Source organism: Sitodiplosis mosellana, unplaced genomic scaffold (genome assembly GCF_009176505.1).
Source record: "Sitodiplosis mosellana isolate CC-2019 unplaced genomic scaffold, AAFC_SMos_1.0 Smas_scaffold_6197, whole genome shotgun sequence".
NCBI classification, from domain to species: domain Eukaryota; kingdom Metazoa; phylum Arthropoda; class Insecta; order Diptera; family Cecidomyiidae; genus Sitodiplosis; species Sitodiplosis mosellana.
The window spans coordinates 2,355,163-2,372,258 of NW_022601438.1; the positions used below are offsets into that span (position 1 = coordinate 2,355,163).

General features: G+C 34.5%; 2 protein-coding genes across 5 annotated transcripts; one reads left to right on the plus strand and one right to left on the minus strand.

Annotated features, from left to right (window-relative positions):
• The first annotated feature begins 125 nt into the window (after positions 1-125).
• Positions 126-14,048, plus strand: LOC129577641 (pantothenate kinase 3). Of its 3 annotated transcripts, none has more exons than XM_055465050.1 (9): positions 126-665; positions 775-1,449; positions 10,346-10,524; positions 10,667-10,840; positions 10,909-11,027; positions 11,221-11,346; positions 11,555-11,731; positions 11,836-11,971; positions 12,141-14,048. In XM_055465050.1, exons 2-9 carry the CDS (start codon positions 1,422-1,424, stop codon positions 12,390-12,392), a joined length of 1,191 nt encoding a protein of 396 aa, XP_055321025.1. In that variant the 5' UTR covers positions 126-665; positions 775-1,421; the 3' UTR covers positions 12,393-14,048. The 3 variants fall into 3 exon arrangements, with proteins under 3 accessions (XP_055321025.1, XP_055321023.1, XP_055321022.1); XM_055465048.1 differs by lacking the exons at positions 126-665; positions 775-1,449 and adding exons at positions 3,297-3,500; positions 7,518-8,197; XM_055465047.1 differs by lacking the exons at positions 126-665; positions 775-1,449 and adding exons at positions 3,453-3,885; positions 7,518-8,197.
• On the minus strand, positions 14,003-17,033 carry LOC129577642 (uroporphyrinogen decarboxylase-like). Of its 2 annotated transcripts, none has more exons than XM_055465052.1 (6): positions 16,924-17,033; positions 15,515-15,628; positions 15,233-15,403; positions 14,945-15,103; positions 14,341-14,808; positions 14,003-14,281 (listed from the first exon to the last, which is right to left on the minus strand). In XM_055465052.1, exons 2-6 carry the CDS (start codon positions 15,548-15,550, stop codon positions 14,111-14,113), a joined length of 1,005 nt encoding a protein of 334 aa, XP_055321027.1. In that variant the 5' UTR covers positions 15,551-15,628; positions 16,924-17,033; the 3' UTR covers positions 14,003-14,110. The 2 variants fall into 2 exon arrangements, with proteins under 2 accessions (XP_055321027.1, XP_055321026.1); XM_055465051.1 differs by lacking the exon at positions 16,924-17,033 and adding an exon at positions 15,724-15,881.
• Between the last annotated feature and the right edge of the window lie 63 nt (positions 17,034-17,096).

Here is a 17,096-nt window from a genome sequence, read left to right on the forward strand (position 1 = left end):
GAGAGAGAGAGAGAGAGAGAGAGAGAGAGAGAGAGAGAGAGAGAGAGTAAAGTACGGCACAACGAAATGATTCGAAATAAACGAGGTAAAAATGCAAAAAGCGCCAAGAAAAAATACCCATTAAACATGACACAAAATCAATGAAGACTCATCCCAAACGTATGCACACCAACGGCCAAACTATGGTGAAATCCAATGGAATCGAACATTTTACCGAAGTTGCTAGATGATTGCCTGAAATAAAAAGAATGCACAGCAACACCATTTAATCATGTTCAAAGTGTTCATTTGATTTGTTGTTTTTATTTTTTGCTCGTTCGCCTTTTAATTGCATTCAATACAAATGAATTGCGTGAACCAAGCCTAAGTGCTAAAGTGCGATAAAAAAAGAGAACACACGAATTCGTTTGTTGTTTTTATTTTGTGATTGCTGTGTCGTATGGAATCAGGTTAAATAGATATGGAAATTTTCGTATGGATTGTGTGAGTGCGACAACGATAATAACCGAATCGTGTGTGAACGTAAGACCGGATCTATTTGAAAGTACCGAAAGAGAATGAATGTGTCAATACCATGTGTTCAGTTAAGAAAGACAGCAATCAAACATACGCATAACAAATCACGCGCTCTCGCTCGCGAATTTTCCATATAACATTTCAGTCAAGTAATAAATAAATAATAATAAAAAGGTCTGAATTTCGGATTTTCAATTATTATTCATCCAATTACTGATTGTGTGTTTGTTTTTGTGCCCGCCTATCTCTTGAAATCAGTCACTAAAATAGACCAGCATTTTCGATCAGAACTCGTTCGAACACTCAACTTCAATGTGCAATACAATGAAAACAAAATAGTTGTAGTTCCTTCAAACGATCAGAAATATTTAGGTCTTTTGTATTGTATAAACATTAGGGGATGTCGCTGAGCTCTTCAGCGTGAAATCGTTTATGGATATCAAAATAATTTGAAATCATGCCACATTGTAGCTGAAATTTATCCATTTTAGCGAGTGCATTTTAGTCCCGATTTGCTAACGGCGTGCCAGCCGACGGTGGAATTTGCCAATATATAATGATAAGCTTAGCATTTCAAAAGTGTTGATAAATCCAGTCATTTCGTCCGATTGCAACTCTTTTTTTTCTCTAAACAAGTGGTTGCATATCTAATCAAACAAAGTTTTTAATTAAAAAGGGAATGGGTACAACCGAAGCGAAGTGAAAATAAAACAAATTCGTCCAAACCGCGATTAACGGTGTACATGTCAAGTGTTTTTAATGCATTCGAACCGCTTGATAACGAATCCATCAGACCTTGAACGCAAAAAAACGAAACGTCAACGATAATAATTAGCAGCAACGAAATAATTGTTAAATTGGAATCAACTGCGTCCGGGATTGTCCCCATACAAAACATACACACAATGGATGAAATTAAAGTCAAGCGCAAAGGTGAGTATTGGAGCGTGTAAAATTTATATATAAATCGTCCCACAATCCATACAAGAGTTCAATACAATTTATCGATATTTATCAGTAATTTCAAATACGCAACGTCAATCAACGGCCGATATTGTCATCATATCTTGTACCACCATTTTTACATCACATTTCTCTCTTTCCCTTTTAATTAAACTGGTTGTGCGAGAACCGTTTCACAAATCTCACGAAACACAACTAAAACAATTCGAAGTCTTTCATTTGAAAAAATCACGCGATCAAATATTATTTGATCGTCATTCGGCGGATACATGTGAAACCCCGAATTCGTCACGTCAACCCATTTTTCAACTTCGAATGGGATATTCAAAGAGTTTTGGAAAAACGTACGTTTTTAGATGGTTCAGCATCTCAACATTTCGTATGCAGCGGATATATCCCAGCATATCGACGACGCAAGTCACTGTATAAGCGGCGTGCGTTGATGCGCACAGCTACACAGTCAATGACAGATAGCTAAGGATATATGCTGAGCATAGAAACTCAGTAAGCTGAGATTGGGACATTTTGACTTTATGACATGTAGTCCATAAAAATGCATGATGCAGCTACATCGATTACATGCAAACAGAGAGCGCAGTGTTGTGTGTAGTCGATGTAGCTATGCACATCAATGCAAGCCGCTTATACAGTGAATTGCGTCGTCGATATGCTGGGATATATCCACTGCATACGAAATAAAATGTTGAGATGCTGAACCATCCAAAAACGTATATTTGGTTTTGGAAATTTTTAAATATAAACCTAGCATTTAGATGTCACAAAAAATCAACGCTAATGTGATTTAGATGTGTTCTCTCTCTCGCTCTCTCTTCATGTGTTTATTTTTTTTGCACAATTGTAGCAAAAAAAATCACAAATTTGTTGACACCTCAGAATGAAAAAAAAATTGTTCACCTTGTTTCAGCAATTATTAATTAAGTGTATGACATCAACACGAGTGGCTATATAACACAGTGGCCATTTCCATTAAAACATGAATCAATGCGAATCAAATAATATACGTTGCTGTTTTCTTCTCTTGTTGGCTTTGTTTGTTTCATGCGAATAATATTTTGAAGAGAATACGTGAAATGCTAGACTTTGTGTCGGATAAATTTCACGTTTAAATTTGCATCAATTTTCTGGAATTTGAATGCCAAAGTCCGAATTAGCATGGTATCGGTTTGAGTGTGTTCTCTGAGTTAATTTGATATACAGTTAGCTAGTGAGTATGTTCTTTAAGAATTGGTCCATCTCATCATTTGTCTCACGAGAAAAATCAGGGAAAGAATAAAAGTTTTGAAAGTGTCGTTAAGCAACCGTCTCCATTGAGGTGATCAGTTTTCTAAGCAAAAAATATGGATTAATAAATTTTTGGGGTGGGTCAAATAGTCCATCGAACCGAAAGGAGCTCCGTAGTAGTTTTGTTTAGTTTTTTGTTTATTCTTCCTCTGTGTGAAGAATGTAAATAGTCGTCGATGAGTGCGGAAGACGGAACTCGGACACATTCCGTTCGTAAATACGGTTGAATTGACGGTGATCAGCATACGAATTGATCCGTCCTGATCGATGCGCGCGCGAGCGAACGAAGCGAACGTGCGATTGGTCACATATCGTATATAAAATCGATGCCATTTACACGAAAATGAGTGAGTGAGTTTGTGTATGGCGTCAATTACTTTGAATCAAACAACGTCGTGAAATGATATGTATATGTTCGTATGTGTTAGTGATATTTCATTCGATTTGCTGTATTTTTTTGCTGCTGTTGCTGCCGCTGTTGCTGTTGCTGTCATCATCGTCATCATCGATGTTGTGTCAACGCTGGAACGGCACGCGTGTGATACACACAGTGTATACTCATATTTATATATATGTAATATCAATTTCTCATACAATCGAGAGTTCGTGTGTTCGATTTCAATTCGATTTAGTTTTGATGATTGGCGCGGGTCGATCAGTCCTGGTTGTACATTGTGTGCATATATCGGTGGACTTGTCGCTACACCACTCCACGATTCGTAATAAAATCACGCGTTTGTAACGTTTTTTTTGAGTGCGTTGAGCTTTAACCCAACCGACCAACAGGCTTTCGCCGTTTTAGTCTGAACATTTTCTCCCTCTTCTTCATTCTCTCTCTCTTTCTCTCTCTCTCTCTCGCTCTGCGTTTCGACAATTGCAAAGTTCGAAATATATTTGTTTAGTGCAAATTACGAGTCATTTTGAGCTTGATCATTGTTTTAGTTTTTCTCTTAATTTTAACCATTTTTTTTTCAACGTTTCGGAACTATCGACGTTTTTTTGTGTTCAACTGAGAATTTTAGTTTTGATTTATCCAATTTGCAATTAACATTCGATCACAATGTATTGAATCGCTGAACTCTGTGTTGTTTAGACGTTGTGATGGTACCGATTACTAATGGCCTAGGAAAATTAAACCGATTAAAATAAGAACAAAAGTGCATTATCGTACGATTTTACGTGTTAATCAGAGTCGCTTCAATGCTAATTTGCGGCTGTCATTTTTTTTTATGCGTTCGCCTTCGCTGGTATAATTAGAATAACGTGAATATTTACCATTCTGCAATTCGTGTACACAAAGTTGAAGTGTTGACATTTTCTTTTTTGCTCTGTTCTAAGTCTACGTGTTTGTATCGTTCCGCTTCTGTTTACTTCCGATCTGTTTATGTGCCGTTGTTGCTGTTGTTGTTGCTCGAATTTTCCTTGAATTCCCGGGTGAACGCGATACGCTTTGATGAAAGTCTACAGTCGTTCGATGAGGCTTTCATAATTTTCATATACATTATAAATACTGAACGCCTAGGCTTTCATTGCTATTCTCACTTCTTTCGTGCATTCGTAGCATTGAAAGCCTAGGCGTTCAGTATTTAAAATGTATATAAAAATTATGAAAGCCTCATCGAACGACTGTAGGCTTTCATCAAAGCGTATCGCGTTCACCCGGGTTGTTTTGAACAAGCAATGCTTTAAATATTCGCAAACATAAGATGAAATGACATGAGCTCAAGATGTCACGACTTTTCATTCAACAAATGCATGTTTCCGTTCGAGCTGAAAATATGTATATTTTATTCAAATATTCGTGCAAAGAAAGAAAGAAGACTAACATGAATTAAAAATGAAATTGAACGCGTAGAAAAAAATGTAATCAGCAGAAGCATTGCATAAGTGACCGCCATTTGATTTTATTCCGGTGTTTATTTATCAATTCTCTTTGACGATGACTTTGAATACGTGACATTACTGTCTTTCTTACGGTTGTTGCAAAGTCTCTCTCTCTCTCTCTCTCTCTCTCTCTCTCTCTCTCTCCCTGCGTATTTGTGTTTCATGTGTGACTTCATTGGAAAAGCCAAAGATAAACAAAGGTTGAAAATATTCACAATTTCAGTGAATGATAACCGCAGTAGATTGTTTTGCACAACAAAACCACAACATGTTTGGCTTTCGAATGAATCCAATTGTTTTATTGACGTGCACAATGCGGAAAAAAATGGAAGGAACTAAAGACAAACCATTGACGACTAACTGACATTTTTCTTCCATTTTACTCACGCAAAATGCCACTGTGTGATCACAACGAAGAAACTAATTCAATCAATTGCTTTCGATTTTGTTAAAATATTTTAATTAATTCCACACACACACAAAAATTGCGTTTAACAGAGAAAATCAAAACATATACACACCTCCGTTCGTTATCCAATTAAAAATGCAAAGCACAATTACGATAACAGCTCGAATTTTGTGGGTCTCGAACTTCGATGCGTAGTGTCACGCACACAAACAATTTTTATTCCATGTTCATGTATCCATTTTTATCATATGTATGCAAAATTGAAGCACCGGAATATGGGTTTTTCGCATGAAAACAATAAAACCAATTGTCTATCGATCGAAAGCTAGCTACACTGGTATCGAATTTTCCAAAATGATCGATTCAATTCCGTTTTGGGTTTTTTTTATGTTGATTATGAGTATATCGTCCGAAAATGTTATAATAATGCAAAGAGGAAATTCAAGTTCTACAAAATTTCCTGACAAAGCGACGACTATAATGAAATCCCATTGAATTCTGACGTTATTTTTGCTTTAACAATTCGGAGAATTTAACGTGTATTTTATAATGAGTAATTTTTGTTTCGACAAATAATACACTTCATTGAGGATTACTCATAAGTTTGCATTTCAGAAGCAGTGCTTCCATTATCAGTGAGTTGATGATTTAAACTGACGTAAAAACAGAAATTCACTTGACACAAAAATCAAAGTGGCATGAGTCAAACATATTTCTGCAAGATTTTCTACAAAAAATGTTTAAATATTGCATCTTTGATGGCCCATACGATTCATTAAATTATCTTTTTTCTTGTAAATTGAAATTGATTCATTTGCAATTGCCTATTCAATTCTACAATGGCCGACATATTCTCTTTTTGCAAGTTTCACAAGTTATGCTATAAATTGCTGATAGTTTTGCTTTTGGATAGTAAATAAATTCTACCATTACACAAGAGCCGGATTATTTCAATCGGAAAGAGAAAAAAAACATCATATCCAAATATTGGGGGAAGAGAAGAAAGTGGATTCCTTTGACAAAAATAACAAAGAAACCAAGACGACAAAAGAAACATGACGTTTAAACATTAATGACAACTATGTGTGATAAAAATTCAGTGAACGTATTTTTTTTCCCTTTATTAGTCTTCGTAAACATTTTGCGAAAGGTATGCACGCAGTGTGACCAAACAAAACGTAAAAATTTCGGAAAACTTATGAATGAATGGGCGACCAGGCGCGTAGCGTAGCGCACATTCAACGAAAAAGATCGTACGATCCGAGCGCCGGAATTATGTTCTCATTATATACGCATGCTTATTTCAATATCATAACAACGCACAACCACAAACAATCGCTTACCTTTTTACCATATATACATTTTTTTTATTTGCTCGAAGTTTTCTCTTTCTCGTCCAAAATCCAAGATATTAATAATTTGTCGTACGCTTTTGGTCGGACAATAAGCAGCAGCAGCAACAACAATAGCCCAACGAGAAAAAAAAAACACGAAATAAACCTTAATATGTGTGTGATAATTTTTGTATCCGGTTTCAACTTAGTTTTTATTTTTGTTTCTTATTTTTTGTGTCGTTCGGTTGTTCGACCAGCAATTAATCGGCTGCTTTCATTACAAGCTGTTGAATGGGCATTTGTGTCAAAATTCAATTATTTACACACTAATCATTTTATCTGATATGCATACGTGAATGCGTGTGCAGGTATAATGCGGGTTTTACATTGTAAATAATGCTTTGTAGTGTGGCTACTGCTGCGTTTGGTCATTACTGTTACTGCTGCTGCTGTTGTTGTTGTTGTTGTTGGCATTTTTTAACAATTACATTAATATCGTTTGTATGGGCCTACATGGATTGGGAAATTCGTAGCAAACCAATTAAATGGCGTCGATGCCATCAATTTGCGCCAGACAACAACGACAACGACAACGACGACGACGACATAAAATGGGACGATGTGTGTTTGCGTTAATGGTGAACATGAATGTCAAAAATTACGTTTAAACGCATTATCATTAAAGTAACACCCTCGTGATAAGAAAGTTCACATGAAACGAAAGAAAACAAGTAAATGTGTGTATTTAATACTCAACAATCTCTCCCGATATGTTCAAGTCGAATGAATGCAAGCGATTTTTAGAACTGAACATATCAACAAGCGATTTTGACTCATTTTAAAGCGTGCTGAGGTTTTTTTTTATCATTAATAAACGTAGCGCGTTTTGAATTTGTTTTTTTCTTCTCGTTAAAACATTCTAAAGTTAAAACCGAATATACGTACGAATAATAAAATAAATAAAGTCTGGTTCAATAATCTTCGATGAGTTAACGAATGTATACGGTGTGCCTACTGTCGATTCCATTAGTTGAGGTTGTCTTTCGTTGACCGTAGGACGAATTTTAGACTCATCGGCGCTCTGATTGACACTTTTTTTTCTCGTAAAGATTTAACAACAGAGTTACAGCTACACACAGAAAACGAGATGAAGTGATATTTTCGCGTCAATAGAAAAATGGTGAAAAATTAAAATTGATTTAAAAAAAAAAAACAAAACTTCGTTGTGCTCGGTTTGTTTAATACATTATTGTCTCGGTTACATTTTGAAAGAAGCATCAACGTGATCCGTCAAGTGAAAAAAGAAGTATGGTGAAAAGTGATCGTATGAACATATTTCAATAGCATTTATTGCAACCAAATACACGATTGATTCCGTGATTGATAGACGAAAAGCAAACAATTCGATGGAATTCCGAACCGAACGGATTTTTGTGCAAAAGCCAACATGAGAAATGACCATTACAATATTGGCAATCTTTTTTGTTAATTGAAAAACACTCTACCAAACCAAAAACTTTAACAATTCCTGAAAAAAATACGCTGCCCATCGAAAATTGTAAAGTTTAAAAAAGAAGTTGACAGAAAAAAACAGATTTTCGGAGAAAATAAAAAGAGAACAAAAACATGGCGCCAGTTTCACGAACGACTACTACACCACACGATATTATCAACTGCAAAGACTGTTTGCGAGTACGTCTGGCACAAATCAAATACCATTCCAATAATAAAGCCGGCAATTTTGGCGCAAACGATGAAAACTTTAACGAAATTAACATCCACCATGCCAGTAAGTACGAGAGATCAATAGCGAATTGAAAAAAAAAATTACAACACAACATTTGATTAGGGCGAGTGAATAAAGCGTGACAATATTCGGTATGAATCATTTTTTCCTGTGCATTTAACGAATGGATTTTTCCCAGTAATTTTTTGTTTTACAACAATACCCAAATGTCTCGCAGCTTATCGTTAGACTTCATAAATACCGCTTCAATTGGGATATTTCTTTGAAATTTCAATCGTGTTTGATATTTCCAATTATTGACTGATTTTCTTCGCTTTTAGCATTTGCCAATTTCCCTGTTTTTATTTTTCAATACCAAACAACAATCATTCTTCTCTCTGGAATACGGATGCAGAAAACAATAATTAATTTCAAAAGTCTGGTTTTTAATCGGGTGAGAGAAAAACTTTGCTCCGCTCTGCGTTCTTGAGTTTTTAGTTAATTAATCAATTTTGTTGTTTCACAACAAACTATTTTTTGGCGCACTACATGAAATGTATTTCATCAAAGTAACTTTGAAGTAATATATTTATTTGCAAAATGAATTACAAGATCTTGGTTTTATTTCTTTTTTGAAATATACTGCCTTCGGTTTAAATTAAATAAAAAATATGAGCATAAAATTCAAATTCACCATAATTCGTTTCATCACTCAAAAAGTATTAAGAAAAAAAAGCAGATTAGTAGCTCTACATTTCATGTAGTGCTAAAAAACTCGATCACCATGAGCATTGCAGCGTTACACTTCATTGGGTCGAAAATTCACTTCATGAAAATGTTGCGTCTCAATGCATCATTCAAATTTGCCATGTATTAGGAGAAAGGGAGAGAGAGAGAGAGAGAGAGAAATACACATACTCGCTTTGTACGCGTGCAAGTGTGATTATATGTTAAATTCTCTTGTTTATATCATCGCGTCAATTACACATTGGATTGAGTAATTCCGAAACGTGATCGAAAATGTCGCGCGCGCACATGTTCGTTTACCGCTTGCATCTCTATCAAACTAGGGGTTTGTTTACCAAGGCAACTTTCCGTTCTTCTCATACATTCCGTGTTTGCTGGGTTCACACAAAGCGACTAAGCGACAATTAATCATTGATCATGCGGTAATCACACGGCCGACAACATTATTGTTTGTTTTTTTTAATCAGTTCGTTGTTGTTTTTTTTTTCTATTTCACTATGCCAAAAAAAAAACATTCAGATAGGGAAGTTAAAGAGAGTTTTATTTCGTGTTTTGTGCGCAAAAAAAAAATCAGTATACTTCTACACAGAAATAATGCGTGTGGCATGATTACCTCAAATAGCACTTGACTTTTTTTAAATACCAAACATTTAAGGTCTTTTTACGAAGACAAATGAAAGTCAAATTTTTACTTGCAGTAAATAAACAGCTGATTTAACTCAAGTTTTATTTGTTCACGACACGCAGCTGTGTTAACTAATTACATTTTTATGATTTGATGGCCCATTAATTTATATGAAGAAATAACAAAAAAAAAAATATTAAAATTTAGAATTATACAGCACTTAGAATTATACAGACTTTTGGCAAAATTGAATCCAGTTCAACGCAATAAGATCTTGAGAGATAGAAATGGTGTGAATATTATCGGGGTTATATAATCAAAGCTTGAGAGCGGAGAGCCCTGCTTATGTGACCCACTTTGCTCGTTGTATTATCATCTTTGAGTTGATGTTAATGGAATTTCGCATTTTATTCCTACATAAAAGATAAACAATCTCGGAATAACCAAAAGGTACCCGATTAACAGATCGTCAAAATAAATTCGTTAGATTATTCCATTATAACGAAAATAGACGACATACTATAAATCGTGTTCCATCAAATTTACTTTCAAAAGGCTTCTGTCTGCTTCGGCTCACAAAAGCTGACAACAATAGATTTTATCAAATAAAATAAACGACTTATAATAACCGTATGAATAACTCAGATGTGCAGAAGTGTCTCAAGGCCAAATGTGTCCACTTTACATATTCCAAAGTATTTCCTTCCGACGACCATTATTACCATGATTCGGCTAATATATATATATTCAATATATATATATATCGAAATCGCAGAACGTGTAACATTCATTTGAAATTTACTTTAATTCGTTTCGTTTCGTTTCTTTTTCTATTTCAGCAATGCCATGGTTTGGCATGGACATAGGCGGAACCCTAACTAAACTGGTTTATTTTGAGCCAAAAGATCACACACCCGATGAACTCGATCAAGAAGCGGAAACATTAAGCAATATTCGGCGGTATTTGACAAAAAATTCGGCATATGGCAAAACTGGCCATCGAGACATCCATTTACAGGTAAACAAACGATTGATTTGAAGAAATTGCTGGGGAATTTGGCACAGAATTTTTTGTTTTTATAAAATGCTGATCAATTGCTGCTTCCGTTTCTAAATGAAATAAATTTAAATCGAAAATTGGCTTTGAATTTCCGTTGCAGATGGACGACGTTCATATCCGGGGGCGACGTGGATCATTGCACTTCATTCGATTTCCAACGTCTGAAATGGGAAATTTTCTTCAATTGGCCAAATCCAAAGGAATGGCACAACTAGTAACCACCGTGTGCGCAACAGGCGGCGGTGCATTCAAATTCGAACAAAACTTCAAAGATGTACGACTCATTTTTCTCATTTAAAATTGATTCATTTCGATAACAAAACACGATTTATTTTTGTGTAGGAAGTAAACATGAACTTGGCCAAATTTGATGAACTAGATGTTCTTATCAAGGGCATTTTATTTGCTGAAACACATAATCCAACCGAATGCTATTACTTTGAAAATGCCAGCAAAATAGAGTGAGTACTAGTTACATTTGCAATTTTAATTTTATTCCTTTTTTTATTGTACTGCAACTTGTGTATTGTGATAAGCAATTTTCAATCAGATTGCGTCTGTTTTGACGTAGTCGCTAAGGGCACTCACGAACAAAATGCGTCAATTAAATGAAAATGAATAACATTCGATTCGTAATTTTCCTTCTTTATTCAGGTCGAGTGTAAAGAAGCGATATGATTTCTCGCAGCCTTATCCATTCATTCTGGTGAATGTGGGCAGTGGCGTTTCCGTGCTGGCTGTTTATGGGCCATCAAATTATAAACGCATATCGGGTACAAGGTAATTTTCTCATTCAATATATTCTTTCATATCTTTGCTAAGATTCATCGAAAAAAAAATCTGCAGATTTCATTTTCGGTTTTTGCTTGGATTTGCGATTTTTCTACGAATAAACTTTTCTTTGCTTCTTCGTTAAATCTAGTCTATCTTGATTAATAGTAGCTTTGTAATGCAAGTATTTAAAAAAAAAATCCATTCTATTTAACAGTTTGGGAGGCGGTACGTTCTTAGGTTTGTGCTGTTTGTTAACTGGCTGTGATACATTTGAGGAGGCGATACAGTTGGCAACAAAAGGTGATCATAAAAATGTGGACAAATTGGTGCGAGATATTTATGGCGGTGATTATGAGCGATTTGGTTTACCCGGTGACTTGGTTGCTTCAAGGTAAATCAATGCTATTTATCAATAATTTACCATCGAGTGTTTGATGTCGTTAGAAAGAATTTACACCTTTTGATCAACTAAATAATTTGGTTTGAAATTCGTAGTTTCGGTCAAATGAACGGAAAAGAGCGAAGAAGTAGCGTTTCGAAGGAAGATCTGGCGAATGCAACCCTTGTCACAATAACGAACAATATTGGTTCGATAGCCAAATTGTGCGCAATGAATCAAGAAATTGAAAAGGTAGCAATTTTCACATTGAGTTTTTTTTTTCTCAATCACACACTTGAATTCAATGCACGTTTCAAAATGAAATTTTTTTTAATTAAAATATTTTGAAAATTAAACTAGATCTACAAACTAAGTACTGAAAGAAACAAAAATCATCACTTTTTCTATTGTCCAATTTCAGGTTGTGTTTGTTGGCAATTTCTTGCGAGTGAATCCAATTTCAATGAAATTATTAGCCTATGCAATGGATTACTGGTCGCATGGCACGCTAAAGGCTTTGTTTTTAGAGCATGAAGGATACTTCGGCGCAATGGGCTGCCTGTTACAATTCAACGGTGAACTCAGTGATATTGACGGTACAATTGTCGAAAACGACACAGAATCAACCTCAACATCGAACCAGCATCCATCTACTTCAGAGGATCTTGAATAGAAGAAGGAAAAGAAAATCTTACTTGCTCACACTGTAAACTATATACCATCATCTATCTAAACAATTAAATTGCGATTCTGTACATAATGGATACGAAAAAAAAGAAAAAAATTTGCTTAGTTTATAAGAGGGCGCACAGTTAACACACAACTGCACATATTCATTATGAATTGTAGATTTAGTTAATGCCTAAAACGATTTTTTGTTGCAATATTTTGTAAAAAAAACCGATATCGAAACAAGATTCAAGGGCTTAACAGCTCTGGCAAATTGCAAATTTGTTAATATAATTATTAAATATTTTGAAAAAAATTTCTAATTTTATTACATTTTTTCCGTATCTCTTCAATAAAATCATTGAAAAAGTTGAATGTCATTAATTTAATAAGCATAAGCCTTTGTTTTTATTGATTAAATTGGTAAAAAGCCAATTGATAAAATATCAATTTTTATTGAAGGAAAAAAACACGATTGAATTTTTTCAGTAAAAATCAATTTCAAATGGATATTTCGAAATTTAGTTTCGAAACGGGAAATTATTTGTTACATATTAAATTATTGAAAATTGTATATGTCATACAATATGAGGAAACCATGTTTATATGATGTGACAGAAAAATATACATTTTTCAAACAATTCACTTCCATTAATATAATACACATTTTCTTGAGAGAAAAAAACGATGCACAAAATTCAATTATTGCTATTTTTTATCTCTTCTGCAAAGATTATTTGAAAATTTGGAAGCCAACCTTTTTTAGATGGTGTTGATACCTACCATGATTCAATGATAATGAATAAGAACCTGCTGTGAAGAATAAAATTGGGCTTCTTTTGTGCACACACATCGTGCATACGAATGTTTTTTTTTTACTTCTATTTTGTTCAAATATATGATGAAAAAAATAAATGTTCAACAATGCCAACGGTGGTTTGAGAACATTGATGTATGTTATTTCCCAGATTTGTTTTCAAAATAGCAAATTTGATTACCATCGAATAGTGTCGGCGATTTTAAATAGATAGGAATTATTAACTAAATTTGACGAGAATATTTGTATGCGATTTGATTTATAGTTCCATGTTTGAAAATTATGTCGAAATTACATACGATAAATCCATGAAATCAGACGGCTATGCAAAAATATCGCAGCATGGTTTATAAAAAAACAGCAGCTGGATTCAATACAAATCGCTAAATTTCAAGGCAAAGCCGAACAACTACCGAAATAAATTGAAAACGATATACAGAAATTCGAACGCCAACAAACAAACACATACACACACACACATATTTTTATTTCAGCATAAATGCACTTGATATATTATTTGGTTGAATATTTTAAGGGTTTATTTTAGATTAAAAAAGAAGTCTATATTCAGAAAGTATTTTTGTTGAACATTGAATTTGTACAAATATGCATACTGTAATATCAAATCATTTTTCCAAATATTTAGAAAAAAAAAAATTAATTTGTAAAAGCCAAAATAAAAAAGCAAAACAATTTAACGAACGGTTTGAACGAAACAAAAAAGCACGATATATAATTTTATTTCGTTCAATCGATCCGAATTTCAGAATGGTTTAGTCGAATGTTTTAAAAGTCGATTTTTTTGCTTTCTCATCGAATAAATTTATTTCTTGAAAACAAAAACTAAAGAACAATTCTTTTTATGGTATAGAAAAATGCATTCTAATGTTTAAATAGAAAAATGATCAATTCCCAGCATTGAATCGCAATTCTTGAGAAACATTGTGAATTGTATTAACGAAGGTAAGCATGCTATCGATTGGCGTTTGTGGTGTGATTCCATGTCCCAAGTTAGCAATATAGCGTTTCATCCCAAACTTCCGTACCATTTGATTTGTTAGGGCCCTTAGCTCAGCCTATAAATAGAAACACGTTGAATTCGAAACCAAATAGCCTCACCCAATGAGTTCATTACCTCTGGAAGATACATATCAGCCGGATTCAAATTGCCCTGAAGCGTCACATTTGGACCGACCGCTTTTCTGGCTTCGATTGGATCTACATTATAATCAACTCCAATCACTTCGTATCCGCATTGAGCTTGTTCAGACAGAGAATGACCGCCTCCTTTAGCGAATAAAATCATGGGCACTGGTTCGATTGATTGATCTTGCAATCGTTTTCGCAGTTGATCACGGACTCGGCGCACATATGGCAATGATACTTCCGCAAATTGTTCCTTATCAATGTAATCGGCGCTTGATTCGAATAGTTGTATCAGTTGAGCACCTGCTTTCACTTGCATCTCGAAATAGTCGACGATGACATCGGTCAGCAGCGACAGCAATTTGTGACACACTTCATTGTGTTTGGTAAGCCAACCCTTGGCCTTGGACATTGTTTTGCTGCCACCACCTTCGATCATATATCCCATCAATGTCCACTTTGAAGAAAGAAAAATAAATTAGTCAAGGTGAGTCTCAAATCAGTCAGGTCTCTTCAATTGTTGTTGATGGAAAATAATCTCAATTTGCTGAAATTTTGCAACAACTAATCTTTATATAGAATTCATCATTTACCGGTGCGCCAGAGAAACCGATCAGAGGCACGTTGCCTTCTAGTTTGTGACGCATCATTGTGATCGCATCTCCAACATACTTTAAACGATCCACTGCCCCTGTCGCATTCAATTTTACCGTATCTGACGGTGTTACGAGTGGTTCGGTGAAAACGGGACCCTGCAATCGCAATTTAATCCATTTATTTCATTTTGATATATGTTTCAATTGGTTTTCTGGCTACTTTTTCAACTGAATGAATTTTATTTCAATTCATTTCACATAGATTTTGATATAATCATCAAATACCTTTCCGGGAACCATTTCCACATTCATGCCCAACGCCTGCGGAATCACGAGAATATCCGAGAAAATGATGGAAGCATCAAGATCAAACCGTCGCAATGGCTGCATGGTCACTTCGCAGGCTAACTCAGGCGTACGGCAAATGGTAAAGAAATCATTTTGTTTTCGTACTTCCTGTCGCAATGGAAAGGCATTTATTTTTTTAAATTTAAACCATTGTTTCAAACAAAGAATAGAAGAAAAAAAAATCATCATTACTCCAATACTTCAAAAAATATTCAGTACCTGATATTCTGGTAGATATCGACCAGCCTGTCGCATCACCCATACTGGAATTCGATCAACGTCTTCACCTCTTGCCGCTCTCAACAAATTATCATTCTTCAATACCGGAAAATCCTGAAATATTACAAAACCAACAGTAAATTTAGATTAAATTCTTCTGAATGATTTTACTCAAAACCGGCAAAATGAACAGTAACCAAAGTTTTTACTTTATTCAAATCGAGCGTCATTATTTCTAAAAAAAACTATTTTTCCCAGAAAATAGAAAAATAAAAAAATAAAACAGTCTTTTTATGTGGAATATTTTTCGAAGAATAAATTCCGGGTATTGCTTTCGATGTTATTCAGATAACTTTTTTTTCATATCATGTTACTGACAAGTTCCGTCTTTCCAATTGACAGTTGTTGACATTTCACATGACGTATGAAGTCAATGAATTTCAAATTAATGTTCGTTATACATATACATAGAAGGTTAGCAATAAACAACAGACTGATTTTGAAGTCAGAGTAAGGGTTTTATTTGCACTTAATATTCGCCAATGTTCGAAGGCAGAATAATTGAAGAAAAAAACATTTCAAAGATACAGATCATGTAAGTTATAAGGTGTCAAAAAACTATTTACTATTGATCTTTTTCTTCGTCTCCGAACAATTTGATCGAACACTGTTTGCCAACGTGAAACCCAGTGAGTCGAATCGTTGTCATCAGTTGCATCATTACTTAAAGACATTGATTCACAGTTAACCCGATTGGAATTTGTTTTCCCATGTGGATTTGATGAAGAATTTAATTTCATGTCACCGCCGGAATCTATGACCGAAATTCTTTCTGAAGCAAAAATGAGTGTGTAATTTATCAATTTTTTTGTGATTAAGGTCAATGTCAATGTCACTATCAATGCATTATCCTTAATGACACAGATGCTCTTGGAAATGTTGCACTTATAAGTACTAATAATTATTAGTTCAAATACTATTGAACCGTTCCAGTGGAAACATCTATTTATATTAATCTCCAAAATCAGGTGAGTATATAATGAATGCAAATGAAAAGAGAAATGCAACACGATCCAAACAAAATTCTAATTACTCCGGAGTTATCTTCAAATCTAAATGATGCAATCCATTTGCATGGCAGTCGACTTTTTATGAAAAATTCAGTGTGCAATAAAATGAAACGAAATTTTTGGTTAGGCTTTGACAAAAAGTCAAGTGAATATCATCGACGACGTAACATCGGCAAATAGAGGATAAAAACTTGTGCTTTTTTTTCTTTAAATTTTATTGAAAATGTGGCAACCAAACAGTGCTCAAGAGCAAACCCACACTGAAAATCAGTCGGAAGTAAGACTTTTCGGAGTATATGCCGCACATATCATATGCGAATATCTTCGATTGAAATTTACCTTGTGACATTTATGGTTTTATCCTTCATTTATAGGCGGTTCGAGCCGTTTTGGCGTATTTTTGTTCCAACACCACAATTCACGGAATTCGATATTTTACCGAACGAAAGCGTCATTGGAGTGAAAGGCAATGTCTCCTTTAATAATTGAATTGAGAAAATTTCTTTAATTAA

Bases quoted from the DNA above. Each gene is read 5' to 3' on its own strand.
- LOC129577641 (XM_055465048.1), top strand. From the start codon at position 8,035: ATGGCGCCAGTTTCACGAACGACTACTACACCACACGATATTATCAAC. The intron at 10,841-10,908 runs GTACGACTCATT...ATTTTTGTGTAG, and splicing joins TCGAACAAAACTTCAAAGAT to GAAGTAAACATGAACTTGGC. The intron at 11,732-11,835 runs GTAAATCAATGC...TGAAATTCGTAG, and splicing joins GGTGACTTGGTTGCTTCAAG to TTTCGGTCAAATGAACGGAA.
- LOC129577642 (XM_055465051.1), bottom strand. From the start codon at position 15,744: ATGACGCTCGATTTGAATAAA. The intron at 15,629-15,723 runs GTAAAAACTTTG...GTAATATTTCAG, and splicing joins TGACGCTCGATTTGAATAAA to GATTTTCCGGTATTGAAGAA. The intron at 15,104-15,232 runs GTATTTGATGAT...TTGCGATTGCAG, and splicing joins TGGAAATGGTTCCCGGAAAG to GGTCCCGTTTTCACCGAACC.